At 36.0% G+C, this 27,753-nt stretch overlaps 2 protein-coding genes, 1 long non-coding RNA gene and 1 other non-coding gene across 4 annotated transcripts; 3 read left to right on the forward strand and 1 right to left on the reverse strand.

The window, feature by feature from the left end:
- The first annotated feature begins 2,964 nt into the window (after positions 1–2,964).
- LOC130510260 (small nucleolar RNA R71) lies at positions 2,965–3,072 on the forward strand. The gene has a single exon (XR_008943937.1). It is a non-coding gene; the product is annotated as a small nucleolar RNA R71 (small nucleolar RNA).
- Positions 3,073–14,931: 11,859 nt separating this feature from the next.
- LOC108843979 (uncharacterized) lies at positions 14,932–17,917 on the forward strand. The gene is made up of 2 exons (XM_057006638.1): positions 14,932–15,088; positions 15,602–17,917. Exon 2 carries the CDS (start codon positions 15,602–15,604, stop codon positions 17,795–17,797), a length of 2,196 nt encoding a protein of 731 aa, XP_056862618.1. The 5' UTR covers positions 14,932–15,088; the 3' UTR covers positions 17,798–17,917.
- LOC108843978 (metal tolerance protein C1) lies at positions 17,805–20,723 on the reverse strand. Its single transcript, XM_018617158.2, has 12 exons — positions 20,307–20,723; positions 20,151–20,220; positions 19,973–20,070; positions 19,768–19,889; positions 19,526–19,641; positions 19,287–19,383; positions 19,056–19,140; positions 18,827–18,889; positions 18,641–18,746; positions 18,421–18,566; positions 18,234–18,325; positions 17,805–18,147 (listed from the first exon to the last, which is right to left on the reverse strand). The coding sequence occupies exons 1-12, from the start codon at positions 20,577–20,579 to the stop codon at positions 18,039–18,041; spliced, it is 1,377 nt and encodes a 458-aa protein (XP_018472660.1). The 5' UTR covers positions 20,580–20,723; the 3' UTR covers positions 17,805–18,038.
- A 4,571-nt stretch (positions 20,724–25,294) lies between these two features.
- Positions 25,295–26,129, forward strand: LOC130509653 (uncharacterized). The gene is made up of 4 exons (XR_008943657.1): positions 25,295–25,433; positions 25,676–25,743; positions 25,883–25,958; positions 26,039–26,129. It is a non-coding gene; the product is annotated as an uncharacterized LOC130509653 (long non-coding RNA).
- Positions 26,130–27,753: the final 1,624 nt, after the last annotated feature.

The following is a 27,753-nucleotide window of genomic DNA, read 5'->3' on the forward strand; positions in this document are numbered from 1 at the left end:
TTGGTATGTCGATCGATCCGGGATATCCGCCGTCGATCGACGGTGATGAATCGATGTCGATCGATGGTGAACTCCTGGGTTGACCGAAGGCATGAGGAACTGTATCCTCCCTTGTGTTGACGTGGTGGTTGTCCTGGACGTGAGTTAGGATGTCTGGATGGCCACATTGCTGTATGAACGGGTTTTCTGGTCCATTAGCAACTTAGAGGATGTCTGCTATGTCTTCTCTGGTTATGTGCAGAACTCTTCCATCCATTGCTCTTGCATAGCCATCTGTGTCCCTGAAAATTCCAAATTCATCAGGTGTTAGTGAAAAGTTCCTGATATCATAAGGTTCATGAAATCAAGATTGAGTTATGTTGAAGGCGTCGATCGATGGTGATGTGGTGGTGGCGATCGATGGTGCACGGCTAGCTGCATGGTTGGATCGATTGTTCATGGTGTTGCAGTCCTCCATTGAGAAGTTTCTGAGTGCTGGAAGCTGCTGGGTAGAAAGTGAAAAGGTTTGAATTTTCGTGTTTGTAGTTGTCAACCTTTTATACCCATGTGTTGCCTTAATCGGTGAAATTCCGATTTTGTTTTTTAAGTCGTCCGGGTCAATATCGATCGATGAGATACTGGCGATGTCGATCGATGGACGATGTCGTTTTGCTGGATGAAGTAGATAATCGATCGATGGTGGGCGCTTGATGTCGATCGATTGTGGGAGTCGATTTGCAAATCTGTCATTCTCTAAGTAATTTTCCCAAGCTCTCTCTTCCCAGTAGTCTGCATCATGTTCTTCACTGTGGTCTCCACTGTGGGAAGAGGTGGCTATGTCTACTGCAATACTCTCATGAAATCCCTATCTGCCCAACTCCTTACTGAATAATCATTTTCCTTTCGGCTTGGTGGGATGGCGAAATTCGGGTAGCAATGATCTGGTAGATCGAGTTCATCATCTGGACCTTTGTCGATCGATGTTCGATGTTTGTTGTCGATCTCTGCTGACTTGCGAGTGTCGATCGATGATGTTAAGGTGCTGTCGATCGATCCCGAGTACTCTGTCTCGTACTCGACTTCACAATGACAAACTGCAATGATACCAGTATCATCTTCTTTTACCACTGATTTGGTTGGTGGTTTCGCAAGCTTGACAGGGTCGTAGTGGATGTCTGGATCTATCATAGTCAAGCACATCATGTTGGTGTTCATGTCACATATGGCTCCTACTGTAGCCATAAATGCTCTTCCAAGTAAGAGGGAAGAGTTCCAATTTAGCTTGATGTCTAGGACATGAAAATCCACAGGGACGATAGCATTACCAATATGTACTTACCGGTCTCTGATGAAGCCTCTAGAGTTTTTCTGAGTGTAATCCACGAATGTAAAGATCTCTGGTGAAGGCTCTACTTGCAGGCCCAGATGGTCTTCCATGACCTTTGGTAAAATGCTGACTGATGAACCAGTGTCATATAGTGCATGAGGAAATTCAATCCCTTGTACTACACAAGGTATTGCAAACTTCCCACGATCACTCTTCTTCTGCAAAGTAATCATTTTCCTCATATCCTCTCTGACATTGTCAAACCTTCTTTTAATGTCATTTTCAGTCTCCCTTATTTCTCTGAAGAACATCCACAATCTGCTTGTGAAATAAACCTCCTCAAAAGGTTTCTCTGGTGGGATTCTGATAACTCTCTTAGTGAAACCATCAATCTCTTTTTCATTAGTTTCCCTTTTAAGGTTCTTAGGAATCTTCTCCTTCCTACTCCTTAACCTTCTTCCTTCAGTTCCTTCTGATGTAGGTGTAGTGTCAGAAGGGTTACCAGTAATCTCTGTAGGGTTAGCTTGTGGTTTCGGTGTGGGTCTGAGTGCATTGATTCGGTTGCTGTCTATAGATGGTAGTTGCACTCGGTATGTGAGAGGTGCGTGTCGATCGATAGGTGGAGAAAAGGATCGATCGATACGTTTCTCATCTTTCTGTCGATCGATGAGTGGCTCGTCTCGTCGGTCGATATCTTCGTAGGTGTAGGTGGGTGGGTATGGATGAGAAGCCGTGAATTCAGCATGTGTCAATATCCTAACCGTGTTGCAATCTGCAGTCGTATCCGGAAATGACATCGTTGACGTCGATCGATGTGGACTAGTTGGTGTCGATCGACACCATTGTGATCCACCGAGACTTAGTGAACTTTCCACTTCAAAGTCTCCTTCTTGTAGCTTCTCCTGTTTCACCACTTGCCAGAAATCATCATCTATAATGGCATTCACGTGGTGTTTCCTGTTTCCTTTCCCTACTTCCTTAGAAGTTCCAATCCTCCTGATAGAGTCTTCAGTCTGGACAATCTGTGTCTCAAGTTTCTTAACTTGAGTGCAAATGGTGTCTATCCTCGTAGTCAGATTGTTGAAGACAGAATCAATCTTCCCATTGAAGTCTACTGTAAGCTTCTGTTGACCTTCTAGAACTCTATCAATCATGGCATCAAACTTACTTTCATGGGTGGGTGGCGGTGGGTTTTGGTAAGCTGAGTTGCCGTAGTTCCTTGTGCTGGTGAAGGATTTCTGATACTGTGAACTCTGGTTGTAGTTACTCTTCTGACCACTGCCAAAAAAATTTTTGTTTTCACTCTGGTTTCCATATCTCTGAAATCCAGTACCTCCAATGTAGTTCACATCTTCCTCTGTATCATCTTCTCTAGCCTCTCCTTCTTCAGCTGAGCAGACTGGCTGCCCAAGAAATGCATGTAAAGCATCTATCTTGGCTCTGACTTCATTCATCTGGTCTTCTCCGATGGCTGCAACATATTTCTTCTTGTCAGAGTCAGTGTTCTTGGTGCTGCTGCTGTTGGCTAGTTCTCAATAAGTCTCACAGCCTCTATTGGATTTCTAGTGTTGAAGTTCTCCTCGCTAGCAGTATCAAGAGCCATCTGATACCTCAAGGCGATACCTCTGTAAAAAGTGCTTAACAGCTGCACTTCATTGAATCCATGGTGTGGACAGTCTCGCTGGAAGAACTTAAATCTGATCCACGCATCTTTAAAAGTCTCACTAGGCTTTTGCGCGAAAGTGGCGATTTTGCTTCTTAAGTCTTCAGCGCGTGCCTCATCAAATAAATTACGCAGGAAGGCATTTTTGATGTCGGCCCAGGATGTCAGTGATCCTGTAGGTAGCTGCTTGAGCCAGTGCGAAGCTTCTCCAATCAGTGAGTATTTGAAGAGCTTGCAGAGTAGGTAGTCCTCAGGGACTCCATCCATACGAATAGCAGCGATAAGATCCTCGAACCTCTCCAGATGGTCCATAGGATGCTCGTGTGATAGTCCAGAATAAGGTATCTGAGACACGAGGTAGTAGTACTGAGGCTTGAGCTCGAAGTTCGGCTTCTGAATCTCTGGAAGTCGAATAGCTGGTCTGTTGGTGTAGTACTCGTCTGGACGGTTATAGTCTGCCAACGATCATGTTTGAGCTTCTCCTGTAGCCTCAGCTTCAGGCTCAGGGATTATGTTTCCCTGTGCATCTAGCTTCTGACCTGTTGCATTACGCAGATGACCATCTTAGTCATACAGGTTTCCATTCTCGCCCTGCGTGAGAATAACAATCGCGACCATGCTTCGTGGAGTAGTGTCGATCGAAGTACGATGAGTAGTATCGAACGATGTGGATCGGCAAACGGTATCGGTCGATGGTGCTATCTAAGTCTCGGTCGACGGTTGAACGTGAGTATCAGTCGACGGTACTGTGGTTCTGTCAATCGATGCGGAGCGTAGGTCTTTGATGATTGAGCGTTCCAAGTGTGCAGGATCCTCTGAGAATAATAGTTGATTTCCCATGTTGCTTCTGGTACTGCTGGACATGTACCTGAAAAGACAAGAAAAATTTCAATCAGAAAGGGGGTAAAAAAAAAACCTAAGATTAATAAGATTAAATCTAATGGCGATCAAAGCTCCCCGGCAACGGCGCCAAGTTTGATAGTGCTCAAATTACCCAGTAGAGCTTACTCTCTCAAATAAGAGGTACAACTGTAGTACTTAGGGATCAAATCACGAGGAGCTAGGGAACCAATTAAATGAAATCTACTAATCAATCCTAGGCAAGGTTGGTTTATATGATGAAAGTAAAAAGTAACAATTCCTAAAATGAGCAAGGTATTTGCTCTAACTAACAATATGATGAGTTGTTTAAATGTGATAAAGAGTGCTAGACATAGGGTTTTTATTCAGGAATGGAGATTATAATCTCTATAAATGCTTTAATAAGTTGCTTGCATGGTACTATAGGTCTCAGCAGCTTAACTCAAGTGAAGTATCACTGGTTAAATAATCTAGATCTCTGGCCTCAACTGTCGTAATGTTGGCGCAGAAAAAGAGTCGATCGATATCCTTTTGAGATATCGAGCGATACACCTTTCGCAGCGCTGATCGATTCACCTGTCGGGATATCGATCGACGACTTCTAGATCTGCCTAGGCGCGAGCCGAATATGAACACAAGGTCTCAAGGAGGAGCTGTCGCTCTTCTCATCGGGAGAGAGGCAAGTTCAAATGGATAATTCAAGATAATCAAGGATCCTAGTGATCTATGTTCTAGTTAGCTAATCTAAAACAAGCATCTGGTGCAATCCATTTGATGAGTACCACAACTTAGCAGTTATAGTTTGGGGTTAATCCCACAAACCTATTTAAACCCTAGATCTAACAAGTAGACTACTCAGACATAGCTAAGCAATTCATGACAATAGATAGATGAAAGAATTGCATATATAGAAATAAGTAGAAATACAAAAGGAGATGAGAAATCTCTCCAATCTCTCAAACAATATAAAACTCTAGTCTCTCTCTCACACTCTCTGCTTTTCTCTTGAAGGTTGTTTAAAGCTTTCCGTCAAAAAACACTTAGCAGGAATATTTAAGCATTTCCATTAGGTAAAAACTCGTCAGGGGCAATCTCGTAATTTGGTGAAGTCTTGGTGAAGTAGTCGGCTAAACCATTTCGTCCTCGATATCGATCGACAGCACTGGATGTGTATCGATCGACAGCACTGGATGTGTATCGATCGATTATAATCTTCTAGTACGTGGATCTTCTCAACTACATCGATCGACAACTCTGGATGAGTATCGATCGATTATAATTGCAATGTTGACTTCCGACTTGGTCCTGAATGGTCAACTCGAGTATATCATCTCTTGTACTCCAAAATGCTCCAAAAACATCACTTTCTCACAAAATGCTCCTGAACCTGAAAACATACCTAACATGCTAGAAAACAGATTAAATATATAATAAAATACTAGTATACCATGGTTAAAAACGGGTAAAATCCATGGTATATCAGTGAGTGCAAACTCAACAGCTCGAGACATATCCAAAAGCGTCATGAGAGATGGAAGATTGCAGTCCTACCTTGCTTTAAGCGGATCAGCGTGGCTTCGTCAACGTTTACTCCGAGAAGCTACTAGACAAGACTAATTCATCTTTCCTTTAAGAATAGAGTCTTTGTCATTATCTTTTTTGGTTTTTGTTGGATCCTTTTCCTATCTTCTTGGAACTACTGTTATCAGACATTTTTAAAAAAGTGTTGAGCTATTATAACAGGCGATGATATAACGCTTGTTAAAACGCTATGGTATCTATAGATAACGGTTTTCAGCCGCTAAGAAAAATATTTTTTTTGTAGTGACATATGTTGAAAGTTGCTTAGGCTGATGTATGTTGTCCCTTCGCCGAAGGTGGTTTGGATCCCCGCCGTGTTCACGAAATAGGTACAATGTTTATTCTCAAGTTAATATGGAGACTTTTTGCTCACTCTTACTCGCTATGGGGACTGTGGGTGAGACAATTCTTGTTGCGGGGGGAGACTCTATGGGATGTGACAGACACAGGTCTGGGTTCTTGGATATGGCGGAAAATCTGAAGAGTTTGTACGCTTGCAAAGCAATTCATTCGTATGGACATAACGAATGGCCAAAAAGTGAAGTTCTGGACGAATATGTGGCTTCCAGCAGGGAGACTGATAGACTTTGCAGGTGAAATTGGAACTCAGAAGTTAGGCATTACAAGGAATACGCGAATATGTGAAGTTTTTACTTATGGTGGTTGGAGGTTTCAGATCTGTCGTGATCAGCACATACATCAACTGGTGCAGATGATTCATAAGTACTCATTAACATTGACTGCGCATGTCCCTGATGGAGTTTTGTGGAGGAATGGTCCAGATGAATATGAAGATAAGTTCATAGCCTCGAGTACATGGCAACAACTCATGTAGCGCAAAGATGAAGTTCAGGGGAGCAAGATCGTATGGTTCTCCCCAAGGGTGCCTCGTTTCTCTTTCATCACTTGGCTAGCTTTCCGTGATAGACTCTCGACGTCCACCGTACTAGCAGATGGGGTCAGCCACAAGGTTGTCTCTTCTGTGGCGAGCCAGACGAGACGAGGGACCATTTATTATTTGCTTGTCCGTATACTTACACACTGTGGTTACAGGTTATTGGGAACCTCTTTGGTGTGAAGCCTGACCCTGACTGGGACATCACTATCTCGCGTCTGATCACAGGAACATACAATCGGATCACTTTCATCTTGCTCAGATTGGTTCTACAGGTCACCATATACAAACTGCACCTGGAAGAAAATAAATGATAGGAGGCACAACAACTCTGTGAAGATTGTGGACCAGATTGGCCGTATCATAGACAAAACCATGAAGACCCGAATAGTGTCGTCCAAATATTATCAGAAACCAAAACTGAAGGAACTGATGTGCCGATGATTTGGAGCTCACATGCTTTAATTTTGTTCATATAATTCCAGTTTTGATCGCTTGAAGTCCTATTTAGTTTTGTATATATACATTTTTTTCTCCTGATCAATAAATTAAATATTTCATAAAAAAAAATCACGACTAGTTAAGATTATAAGCTATGATGAATTCGAGAACTAATTTCAATAGTCTCATAGTCGTCGAAGTTTATTTTATTTACTAGATATGAACCCGTGCGTTGCACGGGTTTTATTTGATGTTTTAATTCAGGAACACATAAAAAGATTGGAAATATTTTTCTCACGTTAGTTCTTGGATTTTCAGTATATATTGGTGACATTTTAATAACAATAATCTGTTTTCTTACATAATTTTTTATTGATATTATATTTCAATAATAATGGTGTTTTAAATAGTACATTGATATTTTTATTTTTTAATAAATAATTCACTTTTTATTATTTTTCAAAATAATATTAGCTATAGTTAATTGAAATATATAGAACTGTGAACTCTCTATATTGTTTATATTGTGTAAGACAAACTAAAAACGACACAATTAAAAATATTAATATTACATAACACCAGTCAATATGTTTTATCGATAGTCAGCTAAATATCGAATATATTTCTAGATAAAACATCAAATTTATTTACTTTAACATTTATGGTGTGACTTTAACATCTTTTTCTATATACAATATTTTGTAAAAAACTATTGTCGCTATGTTTTAAAAATTTAAAGTTCTGCAGTTGTAATGACTCTTGATAGTGCGACATATAATTGTAAGACTGGACTTGACAAATAGACCAACTTTTTAAGCTTTGACCTTAACTTTGGTTGATAGTCATTTCATAGAACACTTTTATAGAAAATTGAATTCTTTTCATTTTGAAAGGTTATTTTACATACGTCGGTATGAGACTTATTTTAGGAATACAAATCTGTTTTTCCACATAACTTCCGGTTAGTATTTCAGCTTCAATATTCATGTTGTATAGGCGAGTTATTCATAACATTATTCTATTGGAAAGTCTTCCTTTTTGATTTAAATTCCTTAATAGCATGACCTACAACAATCCATTGGAAAATCGTTCTTTTTGCTTTAAATTTCATAGTAGCATGATCTACAACAACATAAGCAATTTTTATATGTTGATAAGAATAAACACACATAATCATAATCACATATAAGCATAATAGTCACATTAACTTAGTCACAATAGCATAACAGTTGGACAAAATATCCGTAAATTTTGATTTTATCTGTTTCGATTTGAACTGAAATTCCAAATATATGTAACTCTACGAAGCAAAGAAAATACTTATATGCAATATCTGTAAGAAACAAAGCAAATCACAAAATACTAATATTATTAAGAATGAATATCTGATCTGATCCGTTATATGAATACATATACATGTATGTAAAGACGTATATATATATAACTTATATAAATATTATATTGTATATAAGTTTTATAGTACTTTTAAAATAAATTTATTAAGTTATTTATTAGAATTTTAAAAGTAATAAATTTTTATTTTTGTAATAAAGTGTTATTATTATTTTATCTTATTTTTGGAATTTGTGATTTATTTACTAATTTTAATTTATTTTTGCGGATCGAATCGGATATCCGGTCGAAAATCTAAAATTATCTGAATATCTGGAGCACTGAATATCCATGTGGCTACAGATCTTATTGGATCAAATAATTGATTACAATAAAAAAAATGGATCGGATCAGAATATCTCCCTAAATCCGGATATCCGATTCATGTTCACCACTACATCTATATGTACAAACGACTAAGTATAATTGTAACAATAACTAATGTATAACAGCATGACAATTATATTCTTTTTAGAAAAAGTTCAACATCAGTTTAATATGAAGATAAAGATATCTAGTTATTTCCTCATGTGACACCAAAAAAAAGATAACACGCGAAGATGTGAAAGAACATGCAATAAAACTCACAAGATATTTTTCTTGCTCAATCCTGCAAAAACTTACTTTTTAAAACATAAATTGTTTTTATTATCTTCCTATATATTTTATTAATCCTAAGATATTTTAACAAATGTCAAAATTTTATAAGGAAAATTAATATCAAATAATCTTTTACAATTATCTTTTTTTGGATTTTGGAAAAGGAAAATTAGTATTAAATAAGTTACTTTACAAACTTCTCTTCTTTAAGATTTGTAAAAAGGAAATTTTCTTAATACTACTATTAAATAATTTTTCTAATTAAATTTTACAATTAAATATTTTTAAAATTAAATTTTACTATTAAATTTACGAAAATTATTTCTTCAATTTCTTTTAATTTTATTAGTATATATATTTTTAATCATGAGATATTCTAACACAACTTCAAAATATTTAAAAAAAATTACTATCAAATAATATTTCTAAAAGAATATTATTAAGTAATTTTTAAATTTTCCTTTTTACTATTAAATAATTTCAAAATTCGTTTTTGTTTTTATTTTCTTAGTATATATTGTTTTAATCATGATATATTCTAAAACATGTCGCATTATTAAAAAAAGAAAATTACTATTAAATAATATTTTGTTTAAGATTTTTAAAATGGAAATTTACTATATAATTAATTTCACCAATAATCGTTTTTATTATGTTATATATTTATTTAAAATTATGAAGTAGTTTAACATATATCACAATTTTAAATATATAACAGTCATGTGTCATAATCATTTGACGTTAAATAACAACTTTGAAAAACCAAGTTTCCTATTAAGTAATTTTAGAATATTATTAAGTATTTTTAAAAAATTTCCTTTTTACTATTAAATCAATTTTAAAATTAATTTATTTCAAAATTCGTTTTTTGTTATCTTAGTATATATATTTTATATCATTATAAATTTTAACCTCTTTAAAAATATTAAAAGGAAAATTACTATCAAATAATTATTTGCAACTATGTTTTGTTTAGGATTTTAAAATGGAAAATTACTATCTTATTATATAAAGCTTGGTAAATATTTTTTTTGTTTTTTTTTGTTATTATCTTAATATATATTTTTAGTTATAATTTAGATTAACACATGTCGCAATCTTAAAAATTTTAATGACACGTGTCGCGATCATGTTAATTAATAACTTTGAAGAACCAAGCTTTATATAATAATATATTGCTGTCTAAACATGCAAACATTCATAGGTGAAGATTTATTACAAAAAGCTTGTACGGATTGTTAGACCATATTTAGTTTTTTCCTTAATATTTTTTTGGTCACGGTAGACAAAACTATTTAATACACAAAAACATTTTCTATCCTTCTCATTTTTTCTAATTTAAGGTATGGCTGATGAAAACACGAAAGAAAAAGTTTTTATCGTGTATAAATATATATCTGAGTCTATGCACCAGTTTACACATAAATCATGCTGTGGAGTCTATCTTGGGGAGTAAAACACTTCCCTTAGTTTTGTTTCAAACTCTTCACTTTTTTCCTTTTTTTTGTTTACTTTTTTATCTATATAAAGAGAAAATTTGGATCCTTGATGTGCTCTGTAGAGCTAAAATAAGGTTTCATCAAATCCTCCCTATATAAAGAGAAAGTTTTGGATTTCTGATATGCTGTTAGGAAGAAATATGGGAAATTGCCACTAATACCACTTTCAAGATACCACTTTTCAATTATACACTAACCAACTATACCACTAGATTTTTAATAGCAAAATGACCACTATGTCCCTAATTAATTAAATCCAAAACCACCGACGAAGTCACATTTGACGAAGAGAAGAGTACGACTGCATCTTCTTCCTTGCAGTCACCAAGCTTCATCTGCGACCATGGCCGTTCTGTGTCTCTGAGCTCGGGTTGTGTCCTCCGTTCATCCGCCCTAACCACTGCTGCTTCCATCTCGCGCCATCTCCTCAGTCCAAGCCGCATCGTCATTCCGAGAGCCCACATCGAGTAGTACAAATTGATGACAAAAATCATAAGCAAGATGCAGCGGTTCGGAGCAGTTTGGAGTCTAATCGAGGAGATGAAGAAGGAGAATTCTCACCTGATCGATCCAGAGCTGTTCGCCGTTCTCGCCGCCGAAGGCGTCGAGGTGTGTTATACATTGTATCGATTAAGTGATCTTCTTGATTTAGATTCGGAATTGGGATTTTTAATGTCTTTGGTGGTTGTGATGGTGTGTGATAGATAACGTATGTAAGTGCGATTAAGCTGATGCACGAGAAGACTAAGTTTCATCTGCACTCTCACGATATGCCGTACGGATCCGGCAGTGATCAGCAATCAGTCACTGGTTTTCCAGGCGTCGTTGATTCAACAGCTACTGGGTACTTCCTTTGTTCCTTTACAACTATACAGAAGATCATTTTAGTTTTTTGTGTCTTTCGATAGAAATTAGAACAACACATTAACTTGCAATTTCATATCTGAAGTTATGGTTAACGAAGCCATGAAATAAAGAGGCTTTATGGGCAGTGTTGTGTGCTCTGTTCAAGGAAGTTGAGAGTTGTACTCTCCAAGTAACTTTTACTTAAAAGAGAAACATATGATTTTTGTGACGCTTTAGTGGTTTTTATCTAAGTTTGCTTCTGATTCTTTTTATTTCAGGATTCATATTCAGGCATAAACTTATGGAGCGGTTGGGTATGAAGGTTTCATTTATTTCCTGAGTTGTATCTACACTGGGCGGTTAAAACCATTTCCTTTGGAGGTTTCCACTTGTGTTGACTCTGTTTGTGCTCATGATTCTTGTCGACCTGCTATTGATTTCATCGTTGAGTTGATGTATGCTTCATCCATTCTCCAAGCGCCTGAGCTTGTTTCATCTTTTCAGGTGTGTAAATGAAGTTTTCTCTTTGTCTTCTTGATTCAGAGATTGTTTAATTTTAACAGTTTATGTTGTGTGTTTGCAGCGGAGGCTTTGTAACTTTGTGGAGAAGTAAAAGCCATGAAAATGTTTGATCTGATCATCTGGTGTGTCTTTATAAAGACATAAGTCTCTTGTGATAAGTGTTTCTTCACGAAACTAGTATTTTCTGAGTTTTATAAAGGTTTATCAGGGGTTGTAAGTTATATAATCTCTTCATGAAACTAGTATATATAAGTTTTATAAAGGTTTATAAGGGGTTATAAGTTATATAATCTCTTCTTGAAACTAGTATATCTGAGTTTTATAAAGGTTTATAATGGGTTGAGGAAATATATCTCTTGTTAAAGGACGTGGCTCTTTCACCAGATTTGCCTTTTCTGTTGATTGTCTTTTGGAGGGACTTTAAAAAAATTAACTTGTAATCCATTATAAAATCAGTTTATAAACGTTTATAAACCATTTTTGAGTTTCTTATACTCATTCTGCCTAACATTCCTCACAAGAATTCTCAAGTTCACTAGATTTGCCTTTTTGTGTTGATTGTCTTTTGGAGAGACTTTAGAAAAATTAACTTGTAAGTCATTATAAATCAGTTTATAAAGATTTATAAATCATTATAAATTGTTTTATAGACCTTTATAAACTATGATTAATGAATTTATATACTCATAGATAATTATATAAGGGTTTCTTCAAATCTTTATAAATGATTTTATAAATCCTTATAAATAACTTTAAATATTTTATAAAGCTAAAGAACACGTGCAGACTTTGTAAAGAGATGATGATACGTGGCAGATTCTATAGCACATGCGTACAGCAAGCAAGGCTTCACCGCTTCAGACTCTTGTAAATGGTTTTATAAACCATTATAAATATTTTTTTATTTCTTATCAATGATTCATAAATAATTATAAATAATTTACAAAGATTTATAAAAAATTATAAACACTTATAAATATCTTTGGAAAGATTTACTTATGATTTTTTTTAAGGATTTGTAAATTCTTCTAAATGATTTGTTAACTCTTATAAATTATATTATGAAGATTGTGAAACTCTAATAATATTTTTATAAACCCTTATATCATATAAGTTATATGTGGATTTATAAAATCTTATAAATTATTTGTAAATTCTTATAAACGATTTATAAAGTTTTATAAATGATTTTATAAACTCTTATTGGCATAAAAACATAAATTGGCACAGTTTAAAAAAGGCCAAATTAAAACAGAGTTCAACATTTTTTTGGGCAACAGAACAAAGGTCAACATAAAAAAATAAAAACGTAATGAAAGCGGTGAGTTGAGACACACGTCAAGGAGATAAGCCTTGCTTGGAACACGTCAATCAACACTTGTTTGCTTCTGAAGATACGGCGAGCTCCGACTTCCACAACTCCTTCAATCTCTTCTAAATTTTCAATCTTCAAACTTCAAATACTAATTAAAATTAATCTATTAACAATATAAAAGATGTGGGATATTACAATAATGTTCGTGCTTTCATAATCCCAAACCTTAATACTATGTTTGTTAATATTTTTAGTAATGTCTAAACATAAGCATCTCAACACTGCAAGTAATAGACACTACATCTCAACACTAGAAGTAATAGACACTACTACTCTATTGCTAAATCGTTCTTCTTTATAAAGACTTATAAATCGTCGAGTTGTACTTTTAACAATATCCAGAAATCCAGATTTATAAGGGATTATAATTCTGTAAAAAATGCAGTGTTCGCTATTCCAAAATCTTAATCTCAACACTGCAAGTAATAGACACTACATCTCAACACTAGAAGTAATAGACACTACTCCTCTATTGCTAAATTGTTCTTCTTTATAAAGACTTATAAATCATCGAATTGTACTTTTAACAATATCCAGAAATCCAGATTTATAAGGGATTATAATTCTGTAAAAAATGCAGTGTTCGCTATCCCAAAATCTTAATCTCAACACTGCAAGTAATATACACTACATCTCAACACTAGAAGTAATAGACACTACTCCTTAATTGCTAAATCTTTTTTCTTTATAAAGACTTATTAATCGTCGAGTTGTACTTTTAACAATATCCTGAAATCTAGATTTATAAGGAATTATAAATCTGTAAAAAATGCAGTGTTCGCTATTCCAAAATCTTAATCTCAACACTGCAAGTAATAGACACTACATCTCAACACTAGAAGTAATATACACTACTCCTCTATTTCTAAATCGTTCTTATTTATAAAGACTTATAAATCGTCGAGTTGTACTTTTAACAATATCAAGAAATTCAGATTTTCAAGGGATTATAATTCTGTAAAAAGTGCAGTGTTAGCTATTCCAAAATCTTAATCTCAACGTGAACTCCAAATCAACCTTGTTTTCCTTTTGGATAAAAGCAAATGCTTACTAACGTTCGTTGTTTCAGATTTCGTTCAGAAATACACAAAATCGAAAGGAGATATACGCATACCAGCTGGGAAACTTGAACAGGAGAAGGATCCGACATCTGATCCACGGTGTGTGAGAGAGGGACGAGATGACGATTGCGTGAGAAAGAGAATCCGTGTGTTAGCTCGTCGGAGATCTCAACGGAACGATGACGATGACTTTCGATGATGACGACTACGACGATTCGATGACGACGACGACGATGACTTTCGATGACGACGACGGATCCAGAGGAGAGAAACGATGGTCTCGACAGAGAGAAGAAGGTAGCGACGGAGAGAGGTGATATGTTAGAGATAGGGTAGGGTTAATTTAGTCTTTTTCACACTACTGAAAAGTGTATTTGTGAAAATGTCCCCAAAGTAGTGGTAAACTTGAATTGTGGTACTACACAAAGTGTAGTTATGAAATTTCCCCAAGAAATATTTGATTACTAACTTTTGCATCTATATAAAATGAAAACATTAGTTTAGTATATGAGAAAAAGAAATATCTGAAGTTTGTCTTCCATAAACGAGTTAAGAAGAATACATATACAACACTATTACTAGTGTCTAGTAGGGGGCTTTTTTTGACCGTTTTACAAGAGTGTAGTAATTAACACGGAGACACACAACAAAGTAAAAATTAGAAGATGGAAAAGCATAATTTTTTTTTTATAAAGTTCACTTGCCACGAAAGCGCAGACAGATGCATTGTGAATTACGGAAAGAGGTCAAAGGAACACGAAGAGGCGGTCGTCAGGACAAGGGCGATATGGTAGTTTCAAACCCATTAAATTACAAAGCCCATCTTAGTAGAAGAGCGCAACGCGTGGTCTCACACGCTCATAAATAAATTCTAAAGCGAAGCGTAAGATCCATTATTATTATATATAGAGATGGTTTTTGCAATTTTATTTCCATAAATATTTATTTTTGGTTGCTCAGAAAGTCTGTGTGCGAGAGAGAGACAGAGAGAGAACTCGTAAGTTTTCGTTTTCGGGTGTGGACGCCAAAGCTGAGTTGTGTTTGAGGTAAATCCGACATCTTTTTATTCCGACCACGTCTTCTTCTTCTTTCTCTACATCTTCGTCTCCGTCTTTTCACGCGACTTGTCTTTTCTAAATGTATATATAAATTATATATAATATATACAGCTCCTTTTTTTTTTTTCTTCATTGCTCTGTCTGTTTCGCCGTTTGCTGTTCGTATCGTTAAACTCTTTGGGCTTACACGCCAAGTTGACATGTAGCTTTAGATTCAACATAGATTCATTCCACAAACCTTTTTATTACTTGACGTTGCCTTTTTTTTCTTCTTCTTATTAATGTTGGACTTCTTCAATAGAGGTTAACAACTAAAGTTCCTTCTTTTTTTTCCTCTTTCCTTCATTTCTATGTCTGTTTCAGGAGGGTCTAATTTAGTTTGCGTTAAAAATGGTTTCTTTTGTTAACTAGTTTGGTTTATGAATCATGTATTTGGAAGCAGTTGACAAGTTTGCGTTTTTTCTGTTTGTTTTATGGGTGTGGATTTGATGATTTGCTTAGATGGAGCCACTTCATTCAGATGATAATGATGCCATGGAAGGTTCGTCCCCGTATCTACATGGAATTAATGGAGAGCCCCAGCTGCTTCCTCGTGTTGGAGATCAGTACCAGGCAGTTATCCCTCATCTAGTCCCAGAGCATGATCGTTCAAAGCTCATTAGATGCTGCTTTGGATTAGATCCCCACCTGGTCACATTTGGTCTGCCTATCCCACTTATGTGGACAAGAAGTGAGAAGTTCAGAGATTTCCGTGAAGCCGTGATTGAAGAAGAAGAAGAAGGAGAGAGACCTTCATGCCATGTTTCCTCGGAACCAGCTGCTAGAATCAAACCGAGAAGTATTGTTCTTGCGTTGCCATGCCAAAAAAACGCAAAGGTAAAGTTCGAGTGGCTCGATAAGAGCCTGTATCCGTTCCCTGGGAGTTCAGGTGAATCTTGGGAAGACGCTGAGCGAGAGAGGTTTCTTCTTGGCCTCTACTTTCTTGGGAAAAACCTTGTCTTGCTGCAGAGATTCGTTGGAAGCAAAAAGATGGGAGACATGCTCTCATACTATTACGGCAGCTTTTACAGGTCTAATGAATACAAAAGATGGGTAGATGGACGCAAGTCCGGGAGAAGCAAAAGGTCTGTTCAAGGCCACAAGTTATTAACAGGTTGGAGGCAGCAAGAACTGCTCTCTCGGATCTCCTCTCATGTATCCGAGGAGTGCAAGAGTGCGTTGCTTCAGGTATATAAAGCATTTAGAGAAGATAGGATTGAACTGGAGGAGTATGTGTTCAGTTTAAAGAAACTGATTGGTCTCGATGTGCTTACCGAAGCGATTGGTATAGGTAAAGGCAAGAAAGATTTGACGTTAGAGGCAAGCAAGTTGAGTAATCATGGAGGAGGCTCCAAAGTCCGAATACGCAATGATCTTCCCGTTGCGGATATTGTTAAATTCTTGAAGGGAGAGTACAGGATGAGCAAGACACGGTCCAGTGACCTCTTCTGGGAAGCTGTTTGGCCACGTTTGTTGGCGAGAGGGTGGCACTCGGAGCAGCCGAAAGATGGTCCAAAGAACTCTCTTGTTTTTCTAGTACCGGAAGCTGATAAGTTTTCCAGGAGGAAGATGTCAAAGGGGAATCACTACTTCGATTCTCTCACTGATGTCTTGAACAAGGTTGCTTTAGATCCCACGCTTCTTCACCTCAATACTGATGAGGATCCTCCAGGGAGCAAAAAAGAAGAGGAAATCAAGAATGAGCCGCCGATGGATATAGAGGAGTTTGATGATGATGATGATTCTTCACAAAACAACAGCAAGAAGAAGAAGAAGAAGAAAAGGTACCTAGAACCACGCATCAAAACAAGTAAAACTCAGGAGGTGACAATGTTTACTATTATGGATACCAGTGGTATGGAAGATGGATGTAGATTGAAAGAGCTAAGATCTTTGCATATTGAGACAGGCAATTCCCCCACAAGTTACTTGAGTGAATCTGAGGATTACCAGCTGTCTGAAGAATCTAAAAAAAAGGAAGAGACAACCGCAGTCAGTATTAGTTCTGTAAACATGGACAACTCAGGCACCATTTCGCTAAATGAGAGGCTGCAGAAGAACCGGAAACGAGGGAGACCAAGAAACCCAAAGTTGTTACCCAACAGGAGTAGCTTGGCAGAGGACGTGAAGAAGAAACCAGTGAAGAAGAAAGGGACACAGATGAGACCAAACCCATCAGAAGCTGATCAAAATGTGGTGGTGATGAGAGAGGAGCATATCGATACTCCGAAACTGTCCTCAACTGGTTCCTCTGCAGAAGATGATAGCTCTTGTGGAAGAAATGAAGGCCGCCAAGGAAGACCTGAAATCAGAGAGGATTTCGACTTGAACGTTTCACAAACCTCACTAGAAGGCGAAGAAGCTGTCATTACAGAGGGGATGGATAACAGTGAGAGCTCTCGTGCCCTAAAGCAGTCATCTATTCAAATGGATGAGGAAATGCCTGGAGAGATGCAGGTAAGTGGTCCTGGGCGGAGGCAGAGTACAAGGACCCGACCGTTGACTGCAAAGGCACTGGAAGCTTTTGCTTTCGGGTACCTAGGTAACTCGGAAAAGAAGAAGAGAAAGGCTACGGGGGAGTCCAGAAGAAGAAAGTACACAAAACGCATCCGTATAGAACAACAACAAGCCTTAAACCAGGAGGAATCTAGCAGTTAGAGATCGATTTAGTAACAGAAAATGTTTTGCCTTTTGTTTTTTATTGATCATTGTAACCAAATGTCAGGGCTGAAAGAAGGCTATAGAGACATTTGTACACTTCCAAAAACTTTCCCGGCTCACCAAGGTGCAAACTTTTGAGATTAAACCAAACGCCAGTAATATAAACAAAACGCTGACATGCGCGGTTATAAACAGAGAACTGGCTCATTGTATTTTTCTTTTTAGCTGAACCAGGTAATTACTGAGGCAGGGAGTTCTTGAGACTAAGCTGAATACTGACACGAGCCACATTTGATGCTGCCTTGAGAATCTCCTTCTCTGCATCTTCAGCGGCTCTCATTGCGTCCCTGCAAAGCAACCAAATAAATACTTGTCAGATGGTTTGCACAAGTAATTCAAATGGCCTACAAAGGCAGATGCGGAAGAGCTTTACTGTATTGTCATGGTTGACGGCATCGCAACTTCGATTTGGAGCAAGATCTTGCTATGCAACAAGTGGGGTGTAACTCGTTTTATCATCATTTTCTGCAGATATGTGAAAAAATTTTATCTAACGCATAAACACAAGTAAATTGACGTTAGGTTTGGTCTGGATTATAGAAGAGAAAAAAACAGAGTACCTCAGAGAACTGTGATGAAAAAATTTCCGAGACAGTGGCTTCAACGTGTTTAATCTCATTGCATATGTTGTTACTTTCTTGATTAGTTTCCTTTTTTATACTATCATGATCCATCATGCTACTAGAAAACTGTAAGAAAGCTGGATCTGCAATGACAAGTTGAGATGATAGGCTAAGAGACCCAAAAAAGCAGTAGTATTCTTCACAATGCAGTAAATACCTATATGAATGAAAACTTCAGACACTTGAGGATGGTTTTTATTGATCTGCCCCCTTACATATTCTCCTACCTCATGCGCAACACTCACACTGGAAAACGGATCTACCTGTAAGGAAACGGTGATGATTTTGTTGTTTTAGTGGGGATAATTCTATCTACACCGATAGAGAAGGAAGCAGCACTCACCACAATGTGTACATCAAGATACAACGATGAACCAGCTCTCCTTCCCCTTAGCCGATGACATCCCTAATGGTTTGAGAATTTCATGGAAGTCAATAACAGAAGACATAAAGGCATGCTTTCTGATTTACAGATACACTGTCTCTTAAAAAAAAACCAATATCATTTTTTTATTTATATTTGAGTGCCCTATCATCGTGAAATGTATACAAGGAGAATCCATAGCCCATACCTTGACTCCTTCAACCTGTAATATGGTCTGTCTTATTGGCTCTAATTGTTGAGCTGGTATAGCAGCATCTACCAGTTCCAATACACTAAACAGAGAAATGAAAAAAAAAATTCCACCAATGGAGATGTTGTTGGAACCAAAAGACAGAACCATTATTCCATGTTCAAGCTAATACAGCATTTGTATAGAGAGAATTGATATTAACACAGACGGGGGGAAAGATGTGAATACCTTTGGTGACCCGTTTCGAGTCCAGCTTTGAAAATCATTGCCGAGACAACAAGACCAGCTAGGGGATCTAAGAAATTAACTCCTAGAATGGAACCTCCTGCACATAAGTAGAAAAACTTTAATGGATTTTTTTTTCACAACTTCACGTCTCCTTTTCTTCAATGGTTCTCTTTAAAGACAACAGCTAGACACTGTCTCCGTTTTAACTAGGTCTGGAATAAGGGTATTAAAATGCTTACCAACTCCAACAAGTGCAACTAGAGAAGAAATAGCATCTGAACGGTGATGCCAAGCATTTGCCATCATCAACCCACTCCCTTGTTTTTCACCTGCTCGTTTTGTGATCCAGTAAAGACTGGAAAGCAGGAAGAATACGTAAACTAATAGATACTGATGCACAAGAGAAATAAAAATCTCTTCCTTCAAGGGCATACTAAATAATCAAGGCGGAGGGAGGGAAAGTGAGTAATAAAGAACTGACCCTTCTTTGATGGAAATGGAAGCAATAGTAACAGTCAAAGCGAGAGTGGGGTGAGTCATATCAATACCGTGATGATGTCCACCATGAGCATGATTCACCTCAGGGGCTGTGGATAGTGCACTCTAAGAAGAAAGCAACTCATATTGACAATGTTCACAACTTAAAGTATACCAAACCTATAAAAATTGGGTTACTTAATACATACAAGTAGGAGGTCAGCGGCATGCCAGGCAATGCCACAGCCAGTAGCCAAAAGCATGGTAGAGATTCCAAGGGCTCCAAGCGTTTCAAATTTACCATGCCCTGAGGATAGGATAGGAAACATGGAAACAGTAAAACAGTAGTAAAGGAAGGTAATTGAATTAAGAGGTGAAGGAAGCAACCATATGGATGTTCTTTGTCTTTGGGAACATTGGCAGCTCTGTAAGACAATAGAGCAACACCGCTTAGGACCTGAGGAGAAGGAAGATTTGATTTTTGTTTTTTTTAATGTGTATCAAAATAAATAAATGAATGGATGGATCAAAGGATAAGCATACCACATCGGAAACGGAATGAGCAGCGTCGGCGATAATGGCGGTGCTGCCGCAGAGATAACCGGTGAGAGCTTTGCCGACAGACAAACCGATGTCAGAGGTGAGTCCAAGCCGGAAAATCCTCTCTCCTTCTTCTGCTCCGGGGGGCCTTTGATCAGATGATCCAGTGTGCCCAAAATGCCACCTTTTGGAGAGATTGAAACTAGGAGGAGAAGACTGCCGGAGAGGACGGTGGAGTGATAATCGAGAGAGGGCTGATCTACAGATCTGATTCATTTCAGCTGCGAGGAACCAACCATATCTATCTATGTATCTATCTATCTATTATTCTCTCAGGCTCCGTTGAAAATTACTCCCACCTTCTTCTTCAGAGGAGACTCGGAAGAAGAAAAAATTGAACTTTTCATTTTATTTAGAGAAATTACCTATAATGACTCAAATAATACGTGTAATGACTATACTAACTCATGAACTTTGCTAATTACTAGAGTAGATCATACGAGTAGTGAAAATACAATAATGCCACTTGATATTATTAATAGAAAATTGGAGAAATTTGATTTTATTTTCTTTAAAAAAAAAGAAATCCTTTTTGTCGTGAGTCTTTGTCGAGTCGTCTTCTTCAAAGGGACAATCCCAAATCGCCTTCGCCATCTCTTTCACCTCCATCTCCGACTACTGCATCTCCGTTGCCGCTGCCTTCTGTTTCAGTCACCTCCTCCCTAAGTCGGCGTCGTCCTAGTATTGGGGGAACCCTAACTCCGTTTTGGCTTCGTCAATTCCACCTCACAAAAAAAATTGAAACTGTAAGTGATAAATATATGCATTTAGGTGTTAAAGAGATAATAATGGCTTGTTCTTAACATTTTTTGTTTGATTGAATGCTAAATTTCGAAAACCCTAATTCCCAATTTTATTTGTGACTTTCAAATTGAGAAACAGGTTCTATTTTTTTTTTTTGGTTCCATGACTCCTTTGACATTGAACTAGAGAAGTCAGCTTTGTTCATAATTTTTTTTTATGCTTTTAGTAACTATTTTGATTGTTAATGAAACTAACTGAATTTTTTTTTAGGATGACTTGGCTTTCGGGTATCAGAAAGTATCTTCCCCGTCTTTACGAGGTTGGGAAAACTCCAATGCAGATAGAAGCATGAATCATAGCTGTGGAAACTTTCTAAAATCTGAATTTGATTGGAAGCAGAACTTATAATAGATATTGGACTGTACGAGGAGGATAGCTTTCTGTAGCAAGACACGGCTCCATGCAAATTCTTGAGCAGACAAAGCTTCTTGAAATTGGTGTAGATTACTATGGTTTCCGATAATATTTTCAAAGTTGAGAAGCAGTGATTTAGTTTGTTTATTTCCATTCACTTATGTTTTGTGTTTGTTCCATTACTAAGTTTCTAAGTAGTGAAAAAGTTTAAAGTTGGTATGTACTAATTTTTGACAATGGAATTTTGTTCCAGTTCAGGTTAGTTTTGTGTGTTCTCTCTTTTTTTCCTCTGTTTCTGGACAATAAAAACTCACATTGAAACTTCAAATTTAGAATTTTACAAACTCTAAAATAGAGAGTCATTTTGGAGATGCTCTAATTTTTGTCTAGGAAATTCAAATATTACAATAACCATCCAGCAGTGGTGGTAGGCCATAAACACTTAAGAAAAAATCTGATAAGGTAAAGAATGTCAAATGGGCCAACGGTCTAGGACAACCCATATCCAAATTAATATGGACTAATATGGATACACCCAAATCCGTCAAAAAATCTTTGTCCAGATAGGAGATGCCCAAATACATCCATGGTCCAATAGGTAAAACCAAGTGGACATGACCCGTCAAAATGTTTAAAATATCTAGGATTAATGTATTTGGGAAAATAATAATTTCTTTTTCTTAACCATCAGACTCACGAGAAGACTCGATTCTGAGCTTCTTGTTTCATCTTCTTTACAGTTGCTCTTATTCTCTTAATTCAAGCTTCCTAGAGTCTTCCTCTTCCTTATTCAAGGTATTCTTCATCTTCACTTTCTCATATGAAATTTAGATTTGTACATTTTTAAATTAAAAATTTGATTTTTATATTAAGTAGGCGTCTAGACCCTATGGACAATCAAACCGGTCATGGTCCTATTTAGTCATGGTCTTATTTAGACATGGTCTTATTTGGATATGGTGCTATTTAAACTCCGGCCCAAAACATCCAGAAAAAATAAACTCATCTGGACACGTTCATATCCACCAAGTCTGTCCAATTGACATCCCTAGATAAGATGAACCTGAGATTGAGACTCTGTTAGCCACACGGATATAGACAATTATTTTCGATCTATTTGAATATCCAGAAAAAGATCTATCTGTAGATTACACTTTTTATCCGAAATTTAAGTATGTATCTTTAATAGATCCGGATTTAACTATTTTTTTATAAAAAAAAATAATATATATACTGCAAAAGTATCTTCCCAATTCATAAAAACACACACATTAAAATTTATGCACATGTATTAAGTTATCATCGAGAACTCATTGTATTATAAAATATATATCACTTTGTATAATTTATATTTTTATATAACATTTTATTTTTGCTTCTACAAAAGAAAATTATTTAGGATAAAAACCATATCCTTTCACTTTCGTAAATTTAAATATAATATAAATAAAAATGAGAAAATAACCAAAACATATCAATAAAATATTCTAAATGACAAAGACACACAATCACATATTTATTGGAAATTTGATTATAATATTAAATTTTAATATATGAGCATTTATTAATAAATTGATCTATTTATTTATAACTTGAAATAATAAATCAAATATACTTATTATGAAATGAGGTAAATATTTAAAATAAGTATGTATCAGTGACGATGTAAATGTTAATTCATAAAATAAATTTACTTTCATAGGTTAGAGTCATCTATTTTGCCTTCTTCTTTGTTTTGGTGCCTCAACATATCTTTTCCCTCAACATATTTGCTATCTTTATTTTTTTCATTTTTTAGAAACATAGATTTCATCAGTTATTATTTCATTTAAATTTTGATGCAACAATGCAGTTATTTACATATTCATTCTATAAAATTAATTATTTTCTACTGTTTCACCTAAATATTGCTGATCTTTAGATTTATATTGTATAGCAGTTATATTCATTGTATCCTAAATACATATTATCAATTGGTAAATTTACCAAACATAATCTTTAGAATAAACAGAAAGATAAATATATTATTTTATATATTATATTGTTGGACTAAAAATATTTTTCAAATACTTTATTAGTATAATAGTGTTTTAATAGTGTTTTTATTTATTCTAATGATTGTTATACCAGCTGAAGTATCTTCAACACTATAAATAATTTTTTTGCCCAAAAACATTTTAACTCAAAGTTGACATCACTACATTATCTTCAACATCTTTGTTAATGTTATTTTATGTATATAATTATTTAATATCTTAAATATTTTAAAATATAAAATTACCAGTTAATCTCTAACAATCCACTAATCCCCTCTTATGTAAGTGTAATAAACTCATGCATAAAAGAAAATGTTTAAACCTATCCAAGTCTTATGATGAAAAACAGATACTTATACATTTTGACAAGTTTTTCAAACTCATAAGTGTTTAGGATGAAATGGCACATCTTTAAACCATTTTTACAACTTCTTTTAAATGAATGCAATTTCATAATCAAAAGATACATTGTTAAGATGGAAAGATACACACTTATACATTTTGGCAATTTATTTTAAACCAAATAAAACTTTTTAAATGAAAAGACAGTGAAAAGTTACATTTTAGGCATTTTAACGATTTCTTTTACACTAATGAAATATTTGGGATGAAAGGGCACATTATCTTTATATATAAAAGACTGTTTTAATCCCTCTTGTGAAGCCACATGGGATGACAGCTCAGAAATTCGCATCCCCACAGCTTGACACGTCACTTTTAATGAAACGCTGCGAATTGGGTAATTGAGGTGGGTTTTGGGCTTTGTCTTTCGTTAGTTTTTCGTGGCCCATGCCCCACCCCTAATCATTCTCTTCGTTTCACATCTCTTCCTCTTCGATTCCTCTGGCTGTGACGCCTCCTCTCCTCCTCTGCCTTTCTCCTACGTGAATTTATCAAGCACCGTGATGTTTCCTCTCCTACTTTGTGGCAGCTCTCTCCTATCCAACTATCGTTCGTTGAGTCTCTACTTTTCTCCGACTCTCTCTCACTCTCCACGTCTGTTCTTCTATTCCCTCGAATATCTTCTCCATGTCCCTCCACCCCATCGAGATCTCTTCTCATGCTGTCTCCATCAATGGTAACGAATCTCCTCCTCCTTCTTAGATCTACAAATTAAATTATTTACTTTCTCATCATCTCTTTTCTGCGTGGCTTTGATTTTGGTGCAGTTTGAATAATCAAAGGGTGAAAACGAACCAGAGGAGTGATGCGGTGTGTAGTGCAAAGTTAGTTAATAGAGGCTGTACGGATGATTACCACCGCCGAGTAGACAAATCTGGGTTTTGTTTATCGGTGAAGAGGATTACCACCGCCTAGTAATTAAAGTTATGGTATGTTTTATTAGATCTGGATTTTGCTCTGGGTATTATTTTTATTTTTGCAGGTTTGTGATTTGAGGATGATGGGTTATATATAGTTTATATAGGCTGTAAAAGGAGGATGGTAAGGATTTGCCATGAAGTTTGATTCTGATTTTTGTCTCTGTTTTTGATAGAGGAAGTTGATGGAAAGGTTTTGCCATGAAAGTTGAATCTTATTCTGTTTACTTAATAATAGCTTTATTTCTGAGACAAACTTCGGTTTAAATTGTAAAGTTTGCTGTTTTATCCAATGTTTCTGAATTTAGCTGTGTAGAGAAGCAGTGATCTTTCTATGTGTTTTAAAGTTCAGCTTTTTAATGTTATTCAGGTTGGGTGATATGTTTTGTGGTTCATGGCAGGAGAGAGTAATATACAGAAAAGGGAAAATGCAGAAACAAGATGGATGAAAAAAAGGGCCGTGAAGATCTTAATTTGGCGTGGGCAGATGTGTATGCGAAATACCATTACAAGTCACTTGATCACCACAGCTTCTCTTTAAAGAACTCCACAAGAAGGTGAGACACAAAAGTTATGTTTTGTTGACATTTGATAAAGCTAACAAAGAAGAAAAACAAAAGCTCTGACGAAAACGAGAAGCTTTCATATGTTCATGTTAGTGCTGGCTGTTGTGAAGCATCAGATAGCCATATCTTAGCAGAACGTGTAATTTAGAATCTCACATATTTCACAACTATTTTCTTTTTTGATCTTAATCAGTTGATTAATTGCTAATACGCTACTAATGTTCGGATTATAGGCAAGAAGGGAGAAGATTAATGCATGGGTGAAGCTGCTACAGAAACTGGTCCCAGGCTGTGAGATAAGGTTTGTCTCTCAGATAATGACATGTGATCAATATGCTAATTAGTCTTTAGGTCTTCGTTTGTGCGTAACAATAATAGATTCACCCTAAAAATAAGAATACTGTATAGTTTTGATGATATAGTTTCTTTTCCCTCAAAAGGTTCCTGTTGGAAGAGCTACCCTTGGACGTATCATGAATGTTCTTGGAGAACCCATTGATAAGAGAGGCGAAATTAGTAAGTGTTCCGAGCTACCTTTAATCAGTGTCTTACTTTCTTTGAACCTGTAATGACAATGTGATTTTGCTGTTACTTAGAAACCGACCACTACTTACCTATTCACAGAGATGGCCCGGCTTTGATTGATCTAGCCACCGGACAAGAGATCCGTGCCACTGGTATTAAGGTAGATTTTGAGCTCTAGCTTTGCTTTGCCCCCACAGGTTACACGTGTTGTCTTTAGTTTTCTGGGCTGAAATTTGTTACTCTCTTTCAAGGCTGCATTTGGGACTCTTTGATCCATAGTTTGCAAACTGACATTGTGTGGTATTAGTAAACTAACAACCCAAGCAAAGAAACACACCCATCGTGACTCAGGCTTTATAATTTATTTGTTTGCTAATCCAAATTCTCATTACTGGTTGCAAGAGAAGCAGACGATGGACCGGTTTGAGGATATGGTGCAGTTTGCGAATTGTGTTTCTCAAAAAGTGGATTGCTTAATTGCCTTTTATGGTGTTCCAAAGTGCCCTTAAAGATCTTAAATTTATTATTTCTGTGTTGGGAGAAATATCCCCACAGGAAATTCTGGTTTGAAATTAGAATGCAGCCTTCATCAAGAAGATACTAATAAAAGTTCTGGAAATAACTTGACTATCGATGTTATTTTTCGCCTTTCTTAGTAAGTCCAGTTCAAGAAGAAGGAATATATATATACACTATCTCATTTGAGATCCAGAAGAAGAGAACTTTCTTTTCCATCCAGTGACCTATCATTTGATTTTCAAGCAGGTGGCAAATCGAGTATTCTCCTATGTTTTTTTTTTGCTTTTTGTACTCCTTTTGTTTCATGCTAATTATCTTTTTTTCCTTAGACAGAAAAATAAATATATCGAGTACGATTAGATTATGTGTATCATGTAATGGAATGTACATATACCAAAATCGGTTACATATACCAAGATAACTGGCTCATTAAAACTAAAATTAAAACTACAGTAAACGAATCTACAAAAGCTTTAGTTATAAAACTTAACCACTATAATGGCTTCCACTTCAGGATTAAAACAACAACAATACCAAAAACCTGATAATTTTAGTTATATAATTGAAATTTGGTGTAAACAACATAATCATAGTCACACCCAATTTAACATAAAAGAAAATTTATACAAAATCATATCGTTTAGAAAAACCGATCCATCAAATCCCGCGCGTAGCGCGGACTTCCCCTAGTTAAGATATAAATGGAACATACATACCAATATATAAAAGCGATTGAGGGATTTAAGCTGTCCATGTCGGACTGAAAAATCAACCAATCATGAAGTTCCATTTTCCACGTCACAGCTTTATTTTGTCGACAAAGAATATAACCGAGCCAGTTAATTTAGGCTGAAAATAAAATAAAAGTAGCCCTCTATAGAACAGTCCATCTCTTTTTATAAGCAGAATGTTCGTCATGGTTAACTCCGACTCTTCCAATTCACTATCACTGTTTCTAATCTCTGCAATTATCTATGTAATTATTATGTCCCATTCTTGCCCATTCAATTCTGATATTTACTCTATCTTCAGTAGAGATTATCCTTCCACCTTCCTTGTTTCTCCTCTTATATAAACCCCTTGACACACACAAAATTAGATGATAAACAGGTCCGTTAACAATTGTCATCCAATCCGAGTTATCTAAAATATGAATCCTTTCCAGATTCATAACACCCTGACGATTTGTTGTTCTGTACATTTGAAAGTCAGGTGTTATTTTATTATTATACTTAACCGTTCAATCTCTTTCTTTCCGATTTACCAT

Source organism: Raphanus sativus, chromosome 3, assembly GCF_000801105.2.
Source record: "Raphanus sativus cultivar WK10039 chromosome 3, ASM80110v3, whole genome shotgun sequence".
Classification (NCBI taxonomy): Eukaryota; Viridiplantae; Streptophyta; class Magnoliopsida; order Brassicales; family Brassicaceae; genus Raphanus; species Raphanus sativus.